The sequence below is a fragment of the Macrobrachium rosenbergii genome, chromosome 49, assembly GCF_040412425.1.
Source record: "Macrobrachium rosenbergii isolate ZJJX-2024 chromosome 49, ASM4041242v1, whole genome shotgun sequence".
NCBI classification, from domain to species: Eukaryota; Metazoa; Arthropoda; class Malacostraca; order Decapoda; family Palaemonidae; genus Macrobrachium; species Macrobrachium rosenbergii.
This window is the reverse complement of record NC_089789.1, coordinates 12,412,038-12,434,812: the sequence shown is the minus strand read 5'-3', so window position 1 is coordinate 12,434,812 and position 22,775 is coordinate 12,412,038. Positions and strand designations below refer to the sequence as shown.

The window sequence follows — 22,775 nt, the reverse complement described above, 5'->3', positions numbered from 1 at the left end:
GTGTTCGTCAGTTTTCCAGGGAAGAGTTTTGATTATCATAGAAATATAATTATGGAAGATAACATATGCACTGTGTTCTTCAATTTTCAGTGAAGTTTTAATTATCATAGAAATGTATTTATGGATGAGAAATAATGTGTGCATCGTACTCTTCAATTTTCCAATGAAGAGTTTTAGGAAAAATTAGCTATACGGTGTTTTTATTTATCTCTAGAAGTAATTTAGAATACGTTCATTGATTATTTTTGAGTACCTTTAGAAAGAAAAGCAAAGGTTCTCTCTATTTACTAGAGTATATTGCATCATCAGTCAATATTTGATCTTATTACATTTATGAAATATATTGGAAAATTCACCCAAGGACTTTCAATACTTTATTGAAGTAAAGTAACATCAGCTTGATGCACATTAATTTAATGGACTTCTGTACTCATCTTATACATTATTATGATTATATTTTGCAATGCTCCCATTTTAGATTTAATTCATCTTTAGATATAAACTGAATGTTAAAGTGTAAAGTACAAGTTAATTTAGGTTAGGAACTATGCTGAATTGCTGTTAGCTGTAAGATAGCTAGAAAATATTCAATATAATGTAGGGTCCTGGTTATTAGCAGACTTGTTAAGAAAAAAGCCACTGTAGTAAACCAAGTTTAAGTCTTTCTGCAGTGGTTTTACTCTTAACTATTCAAGAAAAACTTGAGGAAAGTGTTTTTTTTTACTACTGGACTTGACAAACTTTGTTCCTCATCAGAAAGCCAGTCCGCTAAAGTGTTTGTTATGAGGTGATTAGTTTTCTGAAACATCAACTAAGTATTTCTTTGATAATTTGGTGGAACATTTTGGAGGATGAACCAACTACTGTCCATTTCAGGGACCGCGAGTCATCGGTTTTCTCAAATATCTTTCAAACTAATTATTTGACTGAAATGGTACTTTGACACAGTGTACAATACACTTCCCCCTAATTATTGGTAATAAAGTGCATTGTCAAATGGTAGTAGTTAAGGCGTTTACTCTTGACTCACATGGTGTTGCCAAGCATCGCCAAACAATGCATTCGAACGTCGTTTATCCCCATCCCGTCCCTCCCTCTCCCTTCCCCTTCCTCATCCCTCCCTCAACCCACTTTCCTGGCCTCCCCATCTCCGCCCCCCATTTCCTGTCTATGGGGGATAGCGGACGTTCGATTGCGTAGATTAGTCCTGTTAACTCATGCGACTTTGCCTTTACGGGTCAAGAGTAAACGCCTTAACTAAAACCATTTGACAATGCACTATATTACCAAAAATTGGCGGGAGGTGTCTTGTACACTGTGTCAAAGTACCATTTCGATCAAATAACTAGTTTGAAAGGTATTTGAGAAAAATGATGACTCGCGGTCCTTGAAATGGATAGTAGTAATTCATCAAATTATCTTATAGTACCAACCAACAAGTTCGTAATTTCTGACACGGAGTTATATTCGTCCCCCTTTGAACCTCGAGTTCACAAGGTACAATGAGCTCCTACATCAAACTTAGGCTTTTAAATTCACCGGTTCGACTTTTGGTGAACTGGATTTTCTGCCTGGTACAAAATCTTTTCCTCTGATGGCTGGTGAAACAAAATGTGTAATACAGTTCCAGTATCCTTCAAGAAATGAGCCACTAACAATGATTTTATAATCAGTGAAAATGCGATAATTAACAAAATGAGTTAACAGCGGCCATTCTAATTGTTAATTGTAGTTGTTCTAGATTGTTAAATTTCTTGTTCATGTTCAGTATGTTGACTATCATGTTAATTTTTCTCTCTTCGTAACGCATTATTATTATTATTATTATTATTATTATTATTATTATTATTATTATTATTATTATTATTATTATTATTATTATTATTATTATTATTCAGAATATAAAACCCCTATTCGTATGGAACAAGTCCACAGGGGCCATTGACTTGAAATTCAAGCTTCCAAAGAATATGGTGTTCGTTTGAAAGAAGTTACAGAAGATAATAGGAAATACAGAGAATAGAGATCAGTGTTTATAAAAGAAAAAACAAGATAAATTTTCAAAATGCATGGCGAATTGTTTTAGGGTAGTAATGCATTGCATCTTAACTTGTACCTTCGAGATTACAGTTGCACGACACCCTCAGTAGGGAGACTGTTCCACAGTCTAACGGTGTAAGGAATAAAAGACCTCTGGAACTGTTCTAGGGGTCCTTTATTCCTCACACCGTTGGACTGTGGAACAGTCTCCCTGAGGATGTCTTGCAATTGGAACCTCGAAAGTTCAAGCGAAGACGAAATGCAATTACTACCCCAAAAAAGTTTCAACTTTTATCTTAATAATTTATCTAGGTTTTTGTCTGTTTATCAATTTATCCATTTTCTTGTTTATTTCGGATCTCTTCTTTCTGTATTTCGTATTATCTTCTGTAACTTCTTTCAAATGGATGCCGTATTCTTAAGAAGTTTGAATTTCAAATCAATGGCCCCTGTAGACTTGTTCCACATACATAGTGGTTATATCTTCTGAATAATAATAATAATAATAATAATAATAATAATAATAATAATAATAATAATAATAATAATAATAATAATAATAATAATAAACTTCTTTCAAATGAATGCCATAATCTTTGGAAGCTTGAATTTCAAGTCAATAACAAGACAGTAATTCTTGGTAGCTTAATTTGGAGTCACCTGTGCCCGCCTTTATAGTCTTAGACTTTTAAAGGGTTACGTGGCTCCAAGATTAATCCAGGGTCCAACCACTTGCCCAAACATTTGTTGGGTTAGTCACGATTCCTGGGACAAAGGTTAATTAGTCAGGGATATGTGGTCTCTCAGGTGAGTTAATAGTTCGTGATCTTTTAGTTATTGCTGATTGGCAGGTGACGAGGTTTCAGTGATAAATATTGGGTACTGAAGTGTATAATTTTGATTTTATTGTTTATAACCTAAGATGCAATAAGTTGAATGCATAGGATATGTGTGTATATGAAGTGTATAATTTGATTTTGTTGTTTATAACCTAAGATGCAATAAGTTGAATGCATAGGATATGTATATATATATATATATATATATATATATATATATATATATATATATATATATATATATATATATGTATGTATCTATATACATATATACATATATGCACATATATACATATATATACACACATATATACATACACACATACGTACATACATAAATATTATTCAAGAAATGCAGTGCAGTTGTTTAGACCCCCAGCTGTTAATAGGCAAAACATTTAGATTTTGCTTAAATCAAATATTTTCATGGCTTTGTTCATACAAAACAAACTGAAAAAACTAAATAAAAAATACAAGAACATACAAAACAGTTTCATCCAACGTTTATGGAGGTGTGTATAAATCTACTTTAATAATGATAATAATAATAAACATTTATAAAAGCTATGTTAAAATATCAGTTATGAAAAAAACTAAGGGATAAAATAAAAAAAAAACCAGAGTAATTTTGTGTGTAATTGTATGTTGATGAAAGCAGGCCTCCTAAAACAATTTTAACTGCTGTTTAATGCACAATAATATAATTTCCCCTGGATGTCAGGCCTAGTGGGCGCCATAATTACAGGCCAATTTAGTTGAAAAGGTTGGACTTTCTTTTATGAAACTGTTGCTGTACATCTTATTCAGAATGACAGATGAGTCTGATTTTCTTTTATTATTAAGCTCTACGATTTATATAAGACTTCCAACATCATATATATATATATATATATATATATATATATATATATATATATATATATATATATATATATATATATATATATATACAGTATATATATTATATATAATATATGTATATAAAATGTACATACACACACATATTATATAGAGTATCGTTTGATTTGTCAATTATATTTTTACCTTGTTGACAAATCATCTTTAAGAAAACATTCTCATTTAAAACTAAACATGTCCCGTTTTCGTTTTATTTACCATTTATTTAAAACTTTGGTCAAAAACACCGAAGACTCAAGATTCGTATGATTTTTATAGACATCTCATGTACAATAACCTAAAATATTTCAGTTACTCTAGATCCCACCAACAGAAAACGAGAACCATGCTTCCAACCAGAGGACCTATTATCATGTACAGTGTCTTGGGTTATTGACAAAGTTTGATTATATTTCTGGTGAATAATTCTGAATGGACAAACTACTGATTTAAAATGGAATATATAGTTTACTGGAGTGTTCTACGTCAGCCTCTGAATTCAAAGTTCAGACGGTTCTGTGAGCTCCAAGAGTGAATTCAGGTTCTATGCACTGGTTTGGCTTGTGTTGAACTGGCCACAAAACCTGAGACAGTGTTTAAATTCTGATGGTTTTCTTTTTATTATTATTGAAGTGTTGACAAGGATTTCTAAACCAATTTGTTTTTACCTGATGGTGAAATAACTTAGGACAGGGTGTACTTGTAGTATTCTGAAATATGTTATAGGCAGGAAACATTAAAATCTATACTCCCTCTTTCATAGCACTATTGATGTCGAGTTTTGGGTTATGGATTCTAAAGTATTAAGTTCATATATTGCTCTCTGATACTCTTACGAGAATAATGATAATTGAAATTATGATTATCATTCCTGTTGTTGTTACAGAATCGTAGATTTTAATGTTTTTTGCTGAAAAATAAGTTCCTTCTTAGATCTTCGTGTTGGGTAATATTTAGGAATCTAATGAAAAAATTCCCAATGTTTACAGTCTTCCAAAATATCTCTGGGAGTTGCCTATGCCCGCCTTTCTAGTATCAGACTTGAACAAGGTTTGTTCAGCTCCAATATTAACTCCAGGATTCAATCACTTGTCCAGCACCTGTTGGATTAGTCACAATACCTGGGACACGAGGAAGTTATATATACTCTCTTCTAACACGTTTGTTTGTGCATCTGTCTGTTTGTTTTTATGAGTCTAGTTCCCACATACGTTGGTGGGTAACAGGTGTTTGTGCCTGATAAGGCTGTGATTAGCTGATTAAATCGTCAATTTGTAAACCTTACACGAAACATGATACGAATTTTGAGACATGTCGTTTCGTTGCTGTGTGGAATGAGATGATGCCAGTGCATATCCACGATTCAGGGTTTTGAGTTATTATTGTTTTGGGTTATTGACAAGGTTTGATTCTATTCCTGGTAAATAATTATGATTAAAAAAGCAACTGATTTCAGCTGGAATAACTAGTTTATTGGAGCGTTCTACGTCAGCCTTTGAATCCAAAGTTCAGGAGGTTCTGTGAGCTCCAAGATCGAGTCCAGGTTCTATGCACTGGTTTGGCATGTGTTGAACTGGCCACGAAACCTGAGACATTGCTCAAGTTTTTATAGTTTTTATTATTATTGAAATGTTGAAAAGGAATTATAAAACACTTTGTCTTTATTTGATGGTGAAATAACCTAGGACAGGAGACACTTCTAGGACTTTGGAATATGTTATAGGCAGGAGATATAACTTCTTTCGTAGAAATTTTGATGTCGAGTTTTGACTTGAGAATTGTATAGTAAAATTTAATACATTGCTATCTGATAACCTCTAGAGATAATAATGATACTTGAAGACAAAATTATGATAGATTTTAATGTTTTGTGTTGAAGTAAGTTCCATTTTTGCACTTCATGTTGGATAATATTTTGGAATTAAAGATAAAATTCCCAATTTTCACAATCTTCCAAAATATCTCTGGGAATTGCCTATGCCCGCCTTGCTAGTGACAGACTTGAACAAGGTTTGTTCACCTCCAAAATCAACCCCAGAATTCAACCACGTGTCCAACACCTGTTGGATTAGTCTCAATACCTGGAATATGAGGAAGTCATATATAGTTTCTGATGGCACGTGTGTTTGTGCATCTGTTTGTTTACTTTTGTGAGCCAAGTTCCCACATATGTAGGTCTATTTCATCTTATTGGTGAGTAATAGATGTTTGTGGCTGGCTAGACTGTAATTTGCTGTTTAAATCTTCGAATTATGAACCTTACACTAAATACGATACAAATTTTGAAGCATATCACTTCCTTGCTGTTTGGAATGAGATGACGTTAATGTAAATCCACGATTTATTAGATTTTTCATGAAACACATTAATAAATCTTGTTGAAAATATTCACCTCTGGAGAAAAAAAGATTAGATAGCATCTATCTATATCCGTAAAATTTATCTTGTGATCTGCGTTTAAGAGACATTAGGATAACGACCTTTTGCATGTAATTAATGTTCGGAATTCATTGCATGTTGATATCCGGGTCTGAGAGAGAGAGAGAGAGAGAGAGAGAGAGAGAGAGAGAGAGGCCCCCACAAAAAGAAAAGTAAAGAAAGGTATAAATAAGATCTTGACAAGGTGGGTATTCTGGTAAAAAATGCTAATGGTGAGTGAGTCCTGACATCGTTAACTGATACGTTGTTTACTGCACAGAGAGAGAGAGAGAGAGAGAGAGAGAGAGAGAGAGAGAGAGAGATTAATTTGATTGGGAGCATTCTACCTCAGCCTTTGAATATTCCAGATTCGTCAGGTTCTGTGAGCTCCGAGATTAAATATAGGTTCTATGCACTGGCTTGGTTTGTGCTGAGCTGGCCACGGGAGACTCTCTCTCTCTCTCTCTCTCTCTCTCTCTCTCTCTCTCTCTCTCTCTCTCTCTCTGAATGAAACATTTAATGAAAAATAGATTGTTCAATATAGGACAACATGGTTTTGTACCGGAAAAAGTACACAAACCCAACTGTTAGTCCACCATGAAAGCATATATAAAAATATGATAACTGAAAAGATACAGATGTGGTTTACCTAGACTTTGCAAAAGCTTTTGACAAGGTAGATCATAATATATTAGCGAAAAAAATTAGAAAACATAACATTGTTGACAAAGTAGGAAGATGGATAAAAGAATTTTTGCAAAATAGAAAACAGATAGTGATTGCAAACGATGAGAAATCGGATGAAGCTACGGTAATATCCGGTGTACCACAGGGTACAGTGTTAGCTGCATTGCTGTTTGTGATTATGATTGCAGACATAGACAGTAATGTTAAGGACTCAGTAGTAAGAAGTTTCGCAGATGACACAAGAATAAGTAGAGAAATTGCTTGTGATGAAGATAGGAACTCGCTACAAAGAGACCTAAACAAAATATATAAATGGGCAGAGATAAATAGGATGGTATTTAACTCTGATAAATTTGAATCAATGAACTATGGAGATAAAGTAGGAATGCTATATGCATATAAAGGACCTAATAATGAGACAATCACAAACAAGGAAGCAGTTAAAGACCTTGGTGTGATGTTGAATAGGAATATGTTATGCAATGATCAAATAGCAATTTTATTGGCAAAATGCAAAGCAAAAATGAGAATGTTGTTCCGGCACTTCAAAACAAGAAAAGCTGAACACATGATTATGCTTTATAAAACGTACGTACGTAGTCCACTTGAATATTGCAATATAATATGGTACCCACACTACCAAAAGGATATTGCACAAATAGAGAGTGTACAAAGGTCATTTACAGCTAGAATAGAAGAAGTTAAGGACCTTGACTATTGGGAAAGACTACAATTTAAGGAAAGCACACAGGACATTAATCCACCACGCACCAGCATCGATAATGCAGCGTCTATTCAATGCGCTACCAGCTCATCTGAGGAACATAACAGGAGTGAGCGTAGATGTGTTTAAGAATAAGCTCGACAAATATCTAAGATGCATCCCAGACCATCCAAGACTGGAAGATGCAAAATATACCGGAAGATGCGTTAGCAACTCTCTGGTAGACATCAAAGGCGCTTCACACTGAGGGACCTGGGGCAACCTTGAACGAATTGTAAGGTCTGTAGGTAAGGTAAGGTCTCTCTCCCCTGAACATATATATATATATATATGTATGTACATATACATACATATATATATACATACACACACATATACATATATATATATATATATATATATATATATATATATATATATATATATATATATATATATATATATATATATATATATATATATATATATATTCAGGAGAGAGAGAGAGAGAGAGAGAGAGAGAGAGAGAGAGAGAGAGAGAGAGAGAGAGAGAGAGAGAGAACCTATACTATAAGTAAATATTTAAAGAAATGTAAACACCGGTGATCCTTTTAAGAAGTAAAATATCTCCAGATTTTACAACCGTGTTTTTTTAGAACCATTTCTGTGATTAAGAAATGTGTCATTCATACATTACATGGTATCTGTAATATACTTTACAGGATTCTGTTATGTTATGTTAAAATTATGATACAAAGTCGAACGTTCAGTGCTGGGCTTATGATACCTATATGATGTGATGAAATGCTTTTAGTTGACTGTCATATGTTTCATTGTCATTTAAAGTGAGATGGAAAAAAATGAGCACAGAGATGTTCTTGTTATGAGCATTTAATGGAATTTTCTGGCCAGTAAATTCCTTTCTGTCATTTTAATGTAAATTCAGTTATAATTTCAGCTTTTATGTCCATATTTTCACTCGTTCACCTGAATATTTGAGACGTATCTGACTAATAGTGTATAAATTCCATCTAAATCTATTGTTTCTGTGTAGCATAAATGCCTCAAAAACCTATTAATGAGATCTTTCGTCTATTTATATAGAAAGGGCTTCATATTCCACCCTTATTAGGAGGTTCTTGGCCTAGAAGACACGCCATCTTACTTGAAACAAAACCACCATTTATATACAACTGACTGCATCATTAACCTGCTTTCTTTCTCTCATCCCTTCAGGGACCCCACCAGGAGAGCGGAGGCACCAGTGTTCCTCAAGGTCATGGGAGACCAGGAACTTTTCGAAGGCTCCAACGCTCTCTTCAAGGCCATTGTTACTGGAAGACCAGAGCCTGAGTACAAGTGGACCAAGAATGGTGGCACCATTATTCCTACGTAAGTACAGAGGAGAATTTTGGGGTAGGGATAGGCTGTTGTTTTGGACAGAATTGGACAGCAGGTGCATTCAGAGAAGGATGACTGTCTAACCCATTTGTAAAGTTTAGATTTGACAGCAGATATATTTAGAGATGGGTGACTGTTTACCACACTCATGGAGTTAAGATTAGAGATGGGTAACTGTCTAACTCATTTGTAAAGTTTAGGTTAGACAGCAGTTATAGTCAGAGCTAGTGACAGTCTACTATATTCATGGAGTTAAGATTAGAGATTGGGGACTACCTAACCCATTTATAAAGTTCAGACTAGACAGCTGGTATATTCAGAGATGGGTGGCTGTCTACCCTTTCATAAAGTTTAAATTAGATAGCAGGTATATTCCGAGATGGATAGCTGCCTACCCCATTTATAAAGATGAGATTAGGCAACAGGTATATTCAGAGATGGGTGACTGTCCAACCCATTTATAAAGATGAGATTAGGCAGCAGGCATGTTCAGAGATGGGTGACTGTCTACTTCATTCATGGAGTTGAGATAAGACAACAGGTATATTCAGAGCTGGTGACTGCCTGTCTCATAAATGGAGTTTAGACTAGACAAGTGTTTTACTTCTCTTGGAGTTAATATGGCCTTACCGTGAATTTCACATCATGAAATATTAACAAATCAGTTATTTGATAGTGATAATTAAGAGTTTTAGAAATTCACTTTTATTTTAACTTTTTGAATAATAGTATATCTCTTGTAAATATAATTTTTTATTTTGTTATAGATAGCCTGGTGACAGGGTATGTATATGTAAGTGCTGGTGGAACCTTAAATGTGTGTATATATATGTGTATATATATATATATATATATATATATATATATATATATATATATATATATATATATATATATATATATATATATATATATATATATATATATATATATATATATATATACATATATATATACATATTCAAAACAGGCATATGGGGTCTTTATGTTGTCAAACGGAGGCTTCCTCTGTCTTCAGATGTTTTGAAAGCCCCAAATATAATTTCAGGCACAATTCACTAGTACAGCTCTTGCTTTCCTAGTCGCTTTGCCTGGTACATGATGTGAACTCATTTTATTGGATTTAATATTTAGGAATAATGACCACAATGGTACTACAATTTAAAGAAATTTATTTTGGCCTCATTTTACTACCTAAACATAATGAAAAGGAATTCACTGATCTACTTTTTGATGAATATCTTTTAACCCCTTGCGCATATTAAGTATGTTTTGGCAACAACATTGATTTTCCTAACGCAAGCTCAAAGAATAGGACCCCACTAAAGCAGAGTAAGTAAAACTTTGCTTGAAATATGTAAATGCCTCTGGTAGTATTTTCTTATAACACCTATAATAAAAAACCCTCTTGACTGTAAGGAAAATAAATGGATTTATGTCAAAAATAACCAAGAAATTCTAACTTGCTACATCTTTTAAGTTCCTGTATTGATTCTGCTTTCAGGCACTTTCTGTCATCATTACTCTGCATTTTGTGATCACAGTAATTATGAGAGTAAGGTGTCTGCAAGCAGAATTAGCACAGATATTTAATGGATGCAGTAAGTTAGAATTTCATGGAATTTTGGACTTGAATACTTTTGTTTTCCTTATCGTCAAGAAAGTTAGTTGAGGTTCTTTGCGGCGTCCCTTTGTCCCCTAGCTGCAACCCCTTTCATTCTTTTAACTGTACCTCCGTTCATATTCTCTTTCTTTCATATTACCCTCCAAGTTCTCGTAATAAATGTTTCAACAATATTTTTAGCTCTGAGTGACCTCATAGGTCCCAGCGCTGGGTATTTGTCCTGATCATCATATTCCAATTCCAGCCTGCAAAGGGAGACAAGTTATAGGGAATGGTTAGAAATAGATAAATAAATATATAAATAAATAAAATACTGGAACAGAAGAGTAAAACAGATGCACCTGAATTCGTGTTGGGTTTGTAACAGAAGTCCATTTCAAGCAAAGACGTCGTCTAATCCTCTCTCTCTCTCTCTCTCTAACGCAGAAACCGGGTCATCATCGAGAAAGACCACGACGGGCTGATTCGCCTCACCATCAAGAACATCACTCCATCGGATGCTGGTGTTTATCAGCTCAAGGTCTGGAACGAACACGGCGAGAAGACTTGCCAAGGAAAACTCATCTGCGAGAGTGAGTTGTTTTCATTATTTTTTTCCTGTGTTTTTTTCGTCCGTGCGTTCCTTGCCCCTGGGATTTACTTGTTTTTAACGGGATTTTTATATTATCTTTTTCCCTTTCTGTTGTAAGAGATTTCTTGTTATTTATCTTCTTTTTCCCCCTTGTCTCTCTGTCCTATCCTTGCCTTTAGGATTTATAAGTTTTTTTTGTAAGGGATTTCCTGTTATTTATCTTCGTTTTTCTTTTTTTATAGCTTTTCCTTGACCCTGAGATTTGTAAGTTTTTTGTAAGAGATTTCTTGTTATTATCTTTTTCCTTTTTCTATATTTTCCTTGCTCCTGGGATTTATTTGATTTTTGTAAGGGATTTTTTTGCTAACTATCCTCTTTTTTTCCCATGTCTGTCTGTCCTTTCCTTGTCCCCGGGATTTATAAGGTTTTTGTATAGGATTATTGTTATTTATCTACTTCTTCCCCTTTCTGTTCCTCCTTGCCCTTGGAGTTTATAATTTTTTTATAAGGGATTTCTTGTTATTTATCTTCTTTTTTTCCTTACTAGCCTATCCTTGCCACTAGGATTTATTTGTTTTTTGTACTGGAATTTTTTTTGTTTATCTTCTTTTTTTCCAATTCTAATCTTTCCTTGCCCCTGGGATTTATAAGTTTTTTTATGGATTTCTTATTATTAACTTCTTTTCCCCTTTCTATCCCAACCTTGCTACTGGGATTTATTTGTTTTTTTTTTGTGAGTGAGTTTTTGTTATTTATCTACTTTTTTCCATTTTCCCCTCTTTTCCTTGCCCCTTGGATTTATATGTTATTTACCGGATTTTTTTGTTTATCTTCTTTTTTCTGCATTCTTTCTTTTCCTTGCCCCTGGGATTTATTTGTTTTTTCTACCGGATTTTTAAAATTTATTTTCCTTTTTTCCCATTCTAGCCTTTCCTTGTCCTTAGAATATATTTGTATATGTACCTGATTTTTTTTATTATTTATCTTTTTTTGTGTGTGTCTAGACATTCCTGTGTAGTTTGAAAATTTGTATTTGGTATATTTCTCTTAGATATTTAATTTTTCTAGAAGCATTCTCAACATTTTCCCCTTCTTACTGTATAGAGAATACGAACTACAGCTTTACTTTTTAGTTTTATTCTTTGTGGTTTGGTGTGTAAACCTTTGTTCCTATTTTTCTTTCATTTACTTCTTTATTATATTTAACTTTTCATGTTCCCTTTTGGTGTTCTGAAGACTCTGAACCCTTAGGCTTAAGAAATTCGTATCATTGTCCCCATTATCTCCATTTTTAGTTTTTATGCCATCATAGATTCTGTTTTTTGTTAATATATAATTATTTCATCTTTTAGAGATTTGTGATTCCTGTTCTCATATAATTCTCTTTTGGCTATTCTTAATGAAAAGACACATTCTCGTCCCAAGGCAATTTTTATAATCTGCTGCAGAATTTCAGTTTTATTTTTGACTCAAGACAAAACCTAACGGTCACGTGAATTTTAATGTGCTCTCTTCATTAACTGTACTTGGGCGGAAAATATAGGGCGAAAAATGTCATTGTCTTTTTGTAAAAGACTAAAAATGTTTTTTTTTAAATGCTTGATACAAGTTTTTTTCTTTGTTCACCAAATGGAAATGTTTCATAACAGCTGACTTTTTATTACGCACATAAATAGTTCTTGTTTTTCCAAGTTTTTTTTTCAACTTATGTGTGCAGTAAGCGGATGGAACTCTCTCTCTCTCTCTCTCTCTCTCTCTCTCTCTCTCTCTCTCTCTCTCTCTCTCTCTCTCTCTCATTAATACCCTAAAAAATGATTGCAAAAAAGCCCCAGGTCGTATGTGACTGACTGCTCGAGGAGAGCTTTCAACGTTAAATTCATGAACTGTAATAAAGGCTATTTTTGTCAGTAACATTTTTGCCGAGTAATCCAATTCCTTTTCAGCGACAAACACTCTCTCATTTATCGTGTGACATTTATCTTTTTGTAGCTGGTGTTTAGGCCTGTGTGTAGATTTGTGTATGATTTTTTTTATTGTTTAGCGTTAAATCTTGGGATTACTTTAACAGGTAAGCCTGTGTGCAGATTAGTGTATGGTGTTTTTTTTTCCTTGTTTAGCACCATATCTTGGGTTTACGTTAAGAGCAATTCATTTGCTTCGTTGAATTCCTCGTGTTTAGTGAAAGGTACAAGTCCTCATATACAAGATATATTATCTAATTCAGAAATGAACGGAACTTTTCAACTGAAGGGATTATAGTTGGTTTCTGGGTAAAATAACGAACTAATAAAAAATAAAAGGGAAAAATTTCAAATATCCCAGTATCTTGAAATACTAGTTATTAACTATTCTGTAGTCAAGTGTATATAGTGCTTGTCCCTGACAAAAATGAAAAATAAATGAAAAAATAAAATGAAAAATACAAATCTCTTGTATTCCAATATCTCGAAATACTTGATGCTAACTGGGCTGTTATACAATGGTTGTCCCTGACAAAAAATAAAATATAAATAAAAAAATAAAATAAAAAAATTCTTGTATTCCAATACCTTGAAATACTAGGTGTTAACTGCGTTGTATTTAAGTGTCTGTACCTGACGAAAGAAAATAAATGACTAAAGAGTGAAATAAAAAATACAAATTTCATGTATTTCGAAAAGAATACTGCGAAATACTTTTTGTTAACCTTGCTGTAATGAAGCGAGTGTTGAATTTAAAGGCTTATCATGGTTCGGCTTAATGAACTTTATCCCAGTGTCCTGTCGGATATAAATATTCCAGTAACTCTGACGGAAAAAAATATTGAACCACCTTTGTACAGATATGAGCGTAATCATTACAGTTTTTTAATAACGAATAATTCAGGTTTTTTACGCCTTTCATTCCCGTAATTTTATTAGCATTCATTTATTTTTTCCCCAAGGGGGTTAGTGCCGTCAGCATACCTCACGTGGCGCACTGTAGGCATTACAAAAGCGTGTTTTGCAATGTCCAATCGGCCACTAGGCTGCACCCACGTTTTAGCCTTTTACTTTACCTCCATTCCCTCTTTCACTCTTCAGTCTTGCTGTCCAACACCTCTAACTGTTACCCCTTAGTGCAACGGTGGAGTTTTATCCAAGCACCACTTTTAGATCCTTGTACTACGTCTCCTTTATTTATTAATTGATCAAAATATTTATCTATTTGCTAGTCTCTTTTATTTGTTTATTTATATGTTATTCTATTTGATTTATTTATTTCTCAATCTGTTAATTTATTTATTTATTTATTTATTATTCTATTTTTTTGTATATTATTTATTTACTTTTTATTTATTTACTTATCTGTTAAGTAATCGATTAATTAATTAATCAATTTATCTGTTTATTAATCTATGTATTTATTAATCTATTTAATTGTTTTTTTTATTAATCTCTTGATTTATTTAGTTATTTATTCGTTTATTCCTTTATTTATTTACTTCTAGCCATGACGAGCAAGAAGAGGAGACTTTTAATTAATTAATTAATTAATTGATTAATTAATTAATTAATTTATTTATTTATTTATTTATTTATTTATTAACTATTTATTAATTTATTATTCTATTTATTTATATATTCAGTAATCTATTGACTTATTCATTAATTATTCGTTCCTTTCTTTATTTACTTCCAGCACTGACGAGCAAGATGAAGAGGCCCGTAGGAGACGAGTACATGGGCTTCGACCGAGTCCGCCGTTCGGGCGTGCCAATGCCCTTGCCGGACAAGCCCATGATCAGTGCCCTCTCCGAGAGGCGTGCCACGGTCTCCTGGATGCCATACTTGCCCACGCCCCCTTGCACACCCGTCACCTACCAGCTAGAAATCATGGAGTGCCCCGAGGGTGAATGGTTCACCTACAGGACAGGTGAGGAGGGCATTCTGTTTTTGAATCTTTTAGTTTATTTAAGGTCATCCCCCTCCCATCCCCCTTTTATTTTCGGGGGAAATAGGTGGGGTCTGCTACGTCGGAAGCGAAATGGTCGGTTGATGATTCTGTATGTCCTATGAGATTATAATATATATATATATATATATATATATATATATATATATATATATATATATATATATATATATATGTATATATATATATATATATATATATATATACACATATATACATAGGCATATATACATATACTTTGTGTGTATATATGTATATGATTATATATAATAATATATATATATATATGTATATATATATATATATATATATATATATATATATATATATATATATATATATATATATATATATATATATATAATAAAACACACAATCAGGTAGAACAGATATTTCTGCACACACACATGTGTATCTTTGTGGTGGAATGCATGTGATTATCCATATACAAGTATAAATAGTTGGAACCACACACACACACATTACCTGGGCAAGCTAACTGCTTGTATATATGGATAGCATGCCTTCCACCTGAAAGATGGGTATATCCCGATATAGTCATATATATATATATATATATATATATATATGTAATCAATACACAATCACGTGTGGAACAGAAATAAATTTCTGACTCACGTCAGATACATACATACACACACACACAAAGATACATTTGTGTGTGCCTATCTGTCTACCTGCCTGTGTGTATAACATGTATGTCTTAATCAACCAGTTGATATGCATAAACCTTCGATTCTACAAAGACATCGAGTGAAAGACTCGACAGACAAATATCGACACCAGCACCCATTCCAAACGCAAACCCCAGATCGCAGTCTTTTTAACAAGCGCCTCGTATTTTGTCTTTTATCTCTCGCACGAAAGGAACAAAACGAGAGAACAGAGCAACGTGTATTCTAATTCTCCTCCTTGTCTATTCTCTCGTCTCTCATTCTATTTTCTCTCTTCTCTCCTGTCCGTTTACCCAGGCATACGAGGCTGCAGCGTCGACGTGACAAATCTGAATTCCAAGAGCGACTACCGCTTCAGAGTGAGGGTCGAGAACAAATACGGCGTCTCTGAGCCGTCTCCATACGTCACCAGCTTCAGGTAAGTCCTCTTTACTTATCTCCGGGGATTTGGCGATGTTATATCTGCTCTCAGATATACCTAGAGCATTCCTGAACGTGGTGCAGTGCAATTCCCTAGTGTGTTTTTATCCAGCGTCTAAGTTTGTTGCTGTACAGCGCTGTTCTTATCTCTAGGGATTTGGCGATGTTATATCTGCTCTCAGATATATCTGGAACATTCCTGATGGTGCAATGCAATTGCCTCGTGCGTTTTTTTTTTTTTTGTTCTCTAGCGTCATGGTTTGTTGCTATACAGCAGAACTTTTCTGTGTGGCAGATTAAACAAAACTGACGTTGTATGATTTAATTCTTTGCTTACTCCTAACCATAAATGTTTATTAACTTCACTCATTTTTACATTCTTATCTTTCCATTTGACATAGCTGAGTGTAGAAAATAAGAAAAAAACAATATATTTCAGTTTCTTGTCATTTTCAGAGTCTTTTACGTAGTATTCTTTGATTTGATTTTTATTTAATTCTTTACCTCTTCCTGTTCAAAAATTCGTATTTGCGTCACTCATTTTTACACATTTATCGTTTCATATAACATAGCTGAGTTTAGAAACTTAAAAAGCAATATATTTCAATTTTTTTCAGATTATAATTGTAATCTCTGAAGTTTTTTATTTCTTTACTTCCTTTTTATCTCAGATTCTTATTTGCATCACTCATTTCAAAACTTTTATAATTTCTTTTGACTAAGCGAGTCCTAAAACCTTAAAAAACAATATATCGCAATTTCCTATCATTTTTAGATTCTAATTATATTCTCTGAGGTTTTTTAATTTAATTCTTTACTTTCTCCTAATCCCAGATTCTTATTGGCATCGCTGATTTCAATGTTCTGATTTTCGTCAGATTTTAATTGTATTCTGTGACTTTTTTTTATTCAATTCTTTACTTCTTCCTATTCACATATTCTTATTTCTGAGTCCAGAAGCCTTAAAAATACATAATCTTTCAGTTCTTCATTATTTTCAGATTACTTTTCGTATTTTCGAGACTGTTTCTGTTTGACGAAATCCTTTCACACGACGACAATATTATTGTTCTCTCCGAACTTGTTAATAGCCTCTTTTGATTTCTTCAGAATAACATAGAATCAAAGCTCCAAATAAAAAAAAACAATAATGGAAAAAAGCTTCAGTAAAGGAAAAATTAATGAGCTCTTCGACTTGACAGAAATGTCGCCTGTATCAAAAGAACTTATTTTATTCCAACTTTTGTATCCATCATTTCTTGAACAAAGAAATTATGTTCCAGGAATTCTGTCCTTCGGATGATCAGTCAGTTATTTTAGCTTCTCTTTGTTTGTTTTATTTTATTTCATATTGTCTTTCTTTATTCTGTTTTATTTCATATTTTTTTCATTTGCCTTTTCCATGCATTTTTAAATGAACTAACAAACTGCTTTATATTTTTATTGTATTAACTTTCATTTTATTTTTTATTTAATTCCTTATCCATGCCTTTTTTCAATGAACTAACAAACTGCTTTATATTGTGTTTCATAATCTTATTCTTTGTTGTCAGTTGAAGGCTGGCAACTGACAACAAAGAGTAGAGTCATTTGACCAATATAAAGCAGGGATTAAATTCATTAATAGATTACATGGGAAAGGCGAATAAATATAATAGGAAAGACAAATAAATAAAGTGCAAATGGCAAATAAAAACAACGAAAATCAAATAAAATGAAGAAAGAGGATCTCAAATAAGATATTCCTATTTTTTGTTGTTAGTCGCTAACATTCCCCATTCTCTTTTGTCGTTTGCGTCTATATTTGAATGAATTTGTTTGATAAAGGAAGAAAAATAATCTATAAATTTACATTTTCACTGACAGGTACAAACTGGACCTGCCACCAATCAGCTACGAGCCCAAGATGGACCCACACTACGAGTACAAGGGAGATGGCCCATACGTTCCCGAAGGCTTCAGGATCAGCCGTGACTACAAGGGCAACTACTACGCTGCCCCGAGGTTCCTGAAGCTGGACCACGATACCCAGTACGGCCTGAAGGGCTTCAATGCTTCCATCAAGTGGTATGCCTATGGATACCCAACACCCAAGCTTCATTTCACTAAGGATGGCAAGCCCTTGGAAGTGGGAGCTAAGACTAGGTTCACGTACACTCAGGAAGCCACTGGCGAAATCTGTCTCTTCATTGAAAGGTGAGATTAGAGGAGGTCCTCTCTCTCTCTCTCTCTCTCTCTCTCTCTCTCTCTCTCTCTCTCTCTCTCTCTCTCTCTCTGGTTTAATCACTTGAGCTCTTATATGGAATGAAACAGCTTTACTTATTGCTAAAAATTCAACATTTGTAGCTTTTTTAAACTGCTAAAACTCTCTCTCTCTCTCTCTCTCTCTCTCTCTCTCTCTCTCTCTCTCTCTCTCTCTCTCTCTCTCTCTCTCTCTCTCAGAGTAAAACATAGCTTTAATTATTGCTGGAATGTCAACCTTTGTATCTTTCTTAGAATGTTAAATCTCTCTCTCTCTCTCTCTCTCTCTCTCTCTCTCTCTTTGGTTTAATCACTCGAGCTTTTGTTTAGAATAAATCATAGCTTTACTTGTTGCTGGAAAGTTAACCTTTGTAGCTTTCTTAACTCTCTGTACTTCGAAGATTCTGTTTTTAATCTAACTTCAAGAAACGCTCTGCCCATTGCTAAAAACTCAACTTTTGTACCTTCCTTAAAATGCTAAAACTTTTGCTCAAAACTCCCACACAGAATGATTGAAGAAGACATCGGTGTTTACGAATGCTGGGTCAGGAACGAACACGGCCAGTCCAAGCAGCGCATCCGTCTCGACCTGGCAGACTACCCAAGGATCATGCAGCCCCTGGAGGAGCTCCACTTGAAGGCCAATACCTCCGGCAAGATCATGTGCAGGATCTCAGGGTTCCCTCCGTGCCAGGTCAGATGGTACAGAGACTGGGAGCCAATCACCACTGGATTCAGATTTAGGGTGAGTTTCCTCTAGCAAAGGGTTCTTGAGTCTTGTTCCTGTATGAAGCATTTCACAGTACACTTATGTTATGTCCAAAGAATATATTCCTATCTTATCATTTTAGTATCGTGTGTAATATTTTATAAGACACTTTCCGGAAGTATCTGTCTCAGTGCTTTTAGATCAATGTGTTTATTTCCTTTCGATTCCTTAATACCTTGGTATTTTAATTTTTTTAATGCCTCTTTACTGTAGAAGACTTAGTTATAAAATCAATCAGACTATTCCTTCTTATGGCATTATATTACTCATTAAAACTGACAGCGTAAAAGGACCATACCTCAGAGGGTCTTCTTTGTTGATTGAGTAAATTCCTAACGTCCACACCAGGCCTGCTGTTCTTTTCCTGCCAGTGTAAAAGGACCTTACCTCACTTCTGAGGGTCACCTTTGTTGATTGGCCAGAATCCTAATTTCCACACCAGGCCTCTTTTTCTCTTTCAAACCTGGCATAAATTTCTAAAGGGCTCAAGAGTTGACCATTTGAAGAGCTTAATAAAACAGCAAAATTTTCGATAATCCTTACAGTCCTGGCTTAGCTTTCTGAAGAATCCAAGAGTGGACATTTTGAATAATTTATTAAAACTGGAATATTATCAATAATTTGTACAGTCCTGGCTTAACTTTCTGCATAATCAACAAGTGGACATTTTGAAGAATTTATTAAAAACAAGAATATCACTAATAATTCTTACAGTTCTGGCATAATCTTCTGAAGAATCCAGATTTGCCCCTTTGAAGAATTGATTAAAACAGAAATATTATTACAAATTCTCATCTTCAAATTTACATTTTGCAGCCATCTTATGCTGAGCCTGACACCTACATCCTGAACATCACCGGCGCACAGGTCAAGGATTCAGGACTGTACTCCATCTCAGCCGCTAATGTAGCTGGAAATGTACACTCATCGGTGAGTAAAGCAATTATTGTTGTATTGCCACAGAGCTAATGTCGCTTTATTGATTATTATTTGCTCTAGCACCGGGCATTGGCCGTTATCATCAATGCAGTTATTATTACTGCAATATCATAACATTAACAACTGCATTATTGTTTATTCACATTAAGAATAAAAGATGTTTATAACTAGTGTTTCAAGTGATAGTACCGTTTTTTTTTATTTTTCCTCTGTCATTAATGCAATTGTTGGCGATATCATAACGACATTAAATATTGTATCATTGTTTATTCAAATGAAGAGTAAAGGGAGTTTATAACCAATCTCAAGTTTCAAGTGACAGTTCAATTTTTTTCCAGTAGGGGGTAATGCCGTCAGTGCACTTCACATGGTACACTGTAGGCATTACTGAAAGTTATTTACAGTGCCCCCTCGGCCCTTAGCTGCACCCACTTTGTAGCTTTTTACTTGACCTCCTTTCCCACTTTCTTTCATTACAATTTGCTGTCCAGCCACTCCAACAACTCCCCCTTTTTACTATCTGAAAGTGCCACAGTGCTTGGCTCTATACCCAAATTTCCATAAGTCAGTATCAATACTGCACCCACTTTAGATTTTTACTCTACTTCCATTCCCACTTCCTTTCGTCCAGTTTGCTGTCCAACCACTCCAACTCCCTCTTTTCACTATCTGAAAGTGCCACAGTGTTTGGCTCTATACTTTGAATTTATTTTTTCTGATTAATAAGTGAGATCCCTTCTTTCTGTATTTCCCTTTACCTTCTTTTACTTCCTAATGACCACCATATTCTTTGGAAGTTTGAATTTCAAGTCAGTGGCCCCTGTGGTGGGCTTGTTCCATGCAAATAGGGTTTATCTTCTGAATAATAATAATAAATAATAATAATAATAATAATAACATGTGTAGTAAAAATCCACAATTATACAGTAAATATATTGCTATGTAAAATGTGTAATATATTTACTATATAATTGTGGATTTTTATTACACAGATTGTTTTTCACGAAATTGTGAACCTGTTAGCAATAATAATAATGATATACCTAAATTATAAATCATTATCACTATCAATTTATTTTCCTCAAATAGTGTATGGTGCACGTAGAAGAGGATGACCTCGGCTTCTTCTGGTACGGCCCAGGTGGTGCCAGGCAGGTTGGCATCAACTCCCGCCGTGGCACTCTGGAAGACCACTACGACATCGGCGATGAGCTGGGACGTGGCACTCAGGGTGTCACCTACCACTGCGTTGAACATCATACTGGTAGGCCTGAGACGCTTTTGCTATAAATATATAACTATATATTTACATTTTAGATTCTTTAGGAATCAGTAGCTAATCATATGAGATAAGAAAATTGATATATATAAGTATTTATCTACATTTAAAAATCTTTAGTTATCAGTAGCTAATCAAATAAGGTAAGGATTATTTATTCACATTAAAAGTCTTTGGGTATCATGAGCTAAAGAGATAGTCTCTCTCTCTCTCTCTGTCTCTCTCTCTGTCTCTCTCTCTCTCTCTCTCTCTCTCTCTCTCTCTCTCTCTTCAAACACATGCGCTTCATTCCAGATACTATCCCGTCACCATTTCCAAATCCCTAGCTCATATTCTTCTTATTTCTTCTTTTTTTTCTTCCTCTTCCTCTTCCTTTCCTTAACTCTTCTTCTTCTTCTTGATTGTTCTTCTTCCCTTTCCAGGTCGCAACTTCGCCGCCAAGTCCATGTGGGGCAAAGACAAGTTGAAGGTCTGGATGCACATGGAACTGGAAATGATGAATCTCATCAACACCTGCAAACACATCGTCAGGCTCTACGACGCCTACGAGGGACCCAGGAACATGGTCCTCGTTACTGAAATGTATCCTTTTGTGATGATTTATATTTTGGGAGGGGTATTTGGAGGGGTATTTTGGCAGCTTGTGGCATCTCTCTGTCAGTGAAAGTTAATGCCAACGTCAGTTGATGTGCAGATATAAAGGGATTGTGGTTTTGTGAAAGAGATATTGGGTATATTTGCTGAGGTCAGCATGTATGTTTTTATGCTGGGCTTAGAGTATGATATTTAGGCATATGGATTGGGTACTGATATACAGTCACATTGTTCACATATGTTCTTTTGCATGGTTTGCATTCGTTTGTATGCATTCATATACATATATATTAAAGACAGGTTATATATATATATATATATATATATATATATATACATATATATATATATATATATATATATATATATATATATATATATATATATATATATATATATATATATATATATATATATATATATATATATATATATATATATATATATATATATATATATATATATATATATATGTATATATATATACACACACACATATATATATATATATATATATATATATATATATATATATATATATATATATAAAGTGTGTGTGTATTTTTAACATAGAACAATTACAGCTACTATAATTTTTAATGCCAAAAACCTGAGCTGAAGTAATTTTGCATTAACCTAACCTATGCATATAACCACCTGTGAAAATACTCAGGCTTTAATAGCACCTGCAATCCTAAACCTCCTGTAGTCCTCATAACACTTTT

At 33.9% G+C, this 22,775-nt stretch overlaps 1 protein-coding gene across 1 annotated transcript in view; it reads left to right on the top strand.

Annotated features, from left to right (window-relative positions):
• The window catches only part of LOC136832337 (muscle M-line assembly protein unc-89-like), a 502,631-nt gene that overhangs the window by 429,958 nt on the left and 49,898 nt on the right, over positions 1 to 22,775 (top strand). Inside the window, 9 exon segments of the mRNA XM_067093248.1 lie at positions 8,821 to 8,976; positions 11,036 to 11,181; positions 14,841 to 15,074; positions 16,106 to 16,226; positions 18,095 to 18,424; positions 18,977 to 19,214; positions 20,055 to 20,168; positions 21,267 to 21,441; positions 21,879 to 22,038. Of these exon segments, the coding sequence (XP_066949349.1) occupies positions 8,821 to 8,976; positions 11,036 to 11,181; positions 14,841 to 15,074; positions 16,106 to 16,226; positions 18,095 to 18,424; positions 18,977 to 19,214; positions 20,055 to 20,168; positions 21,267 to 21,441; positions 21,879 to 22,038 (1,674 nt within the window).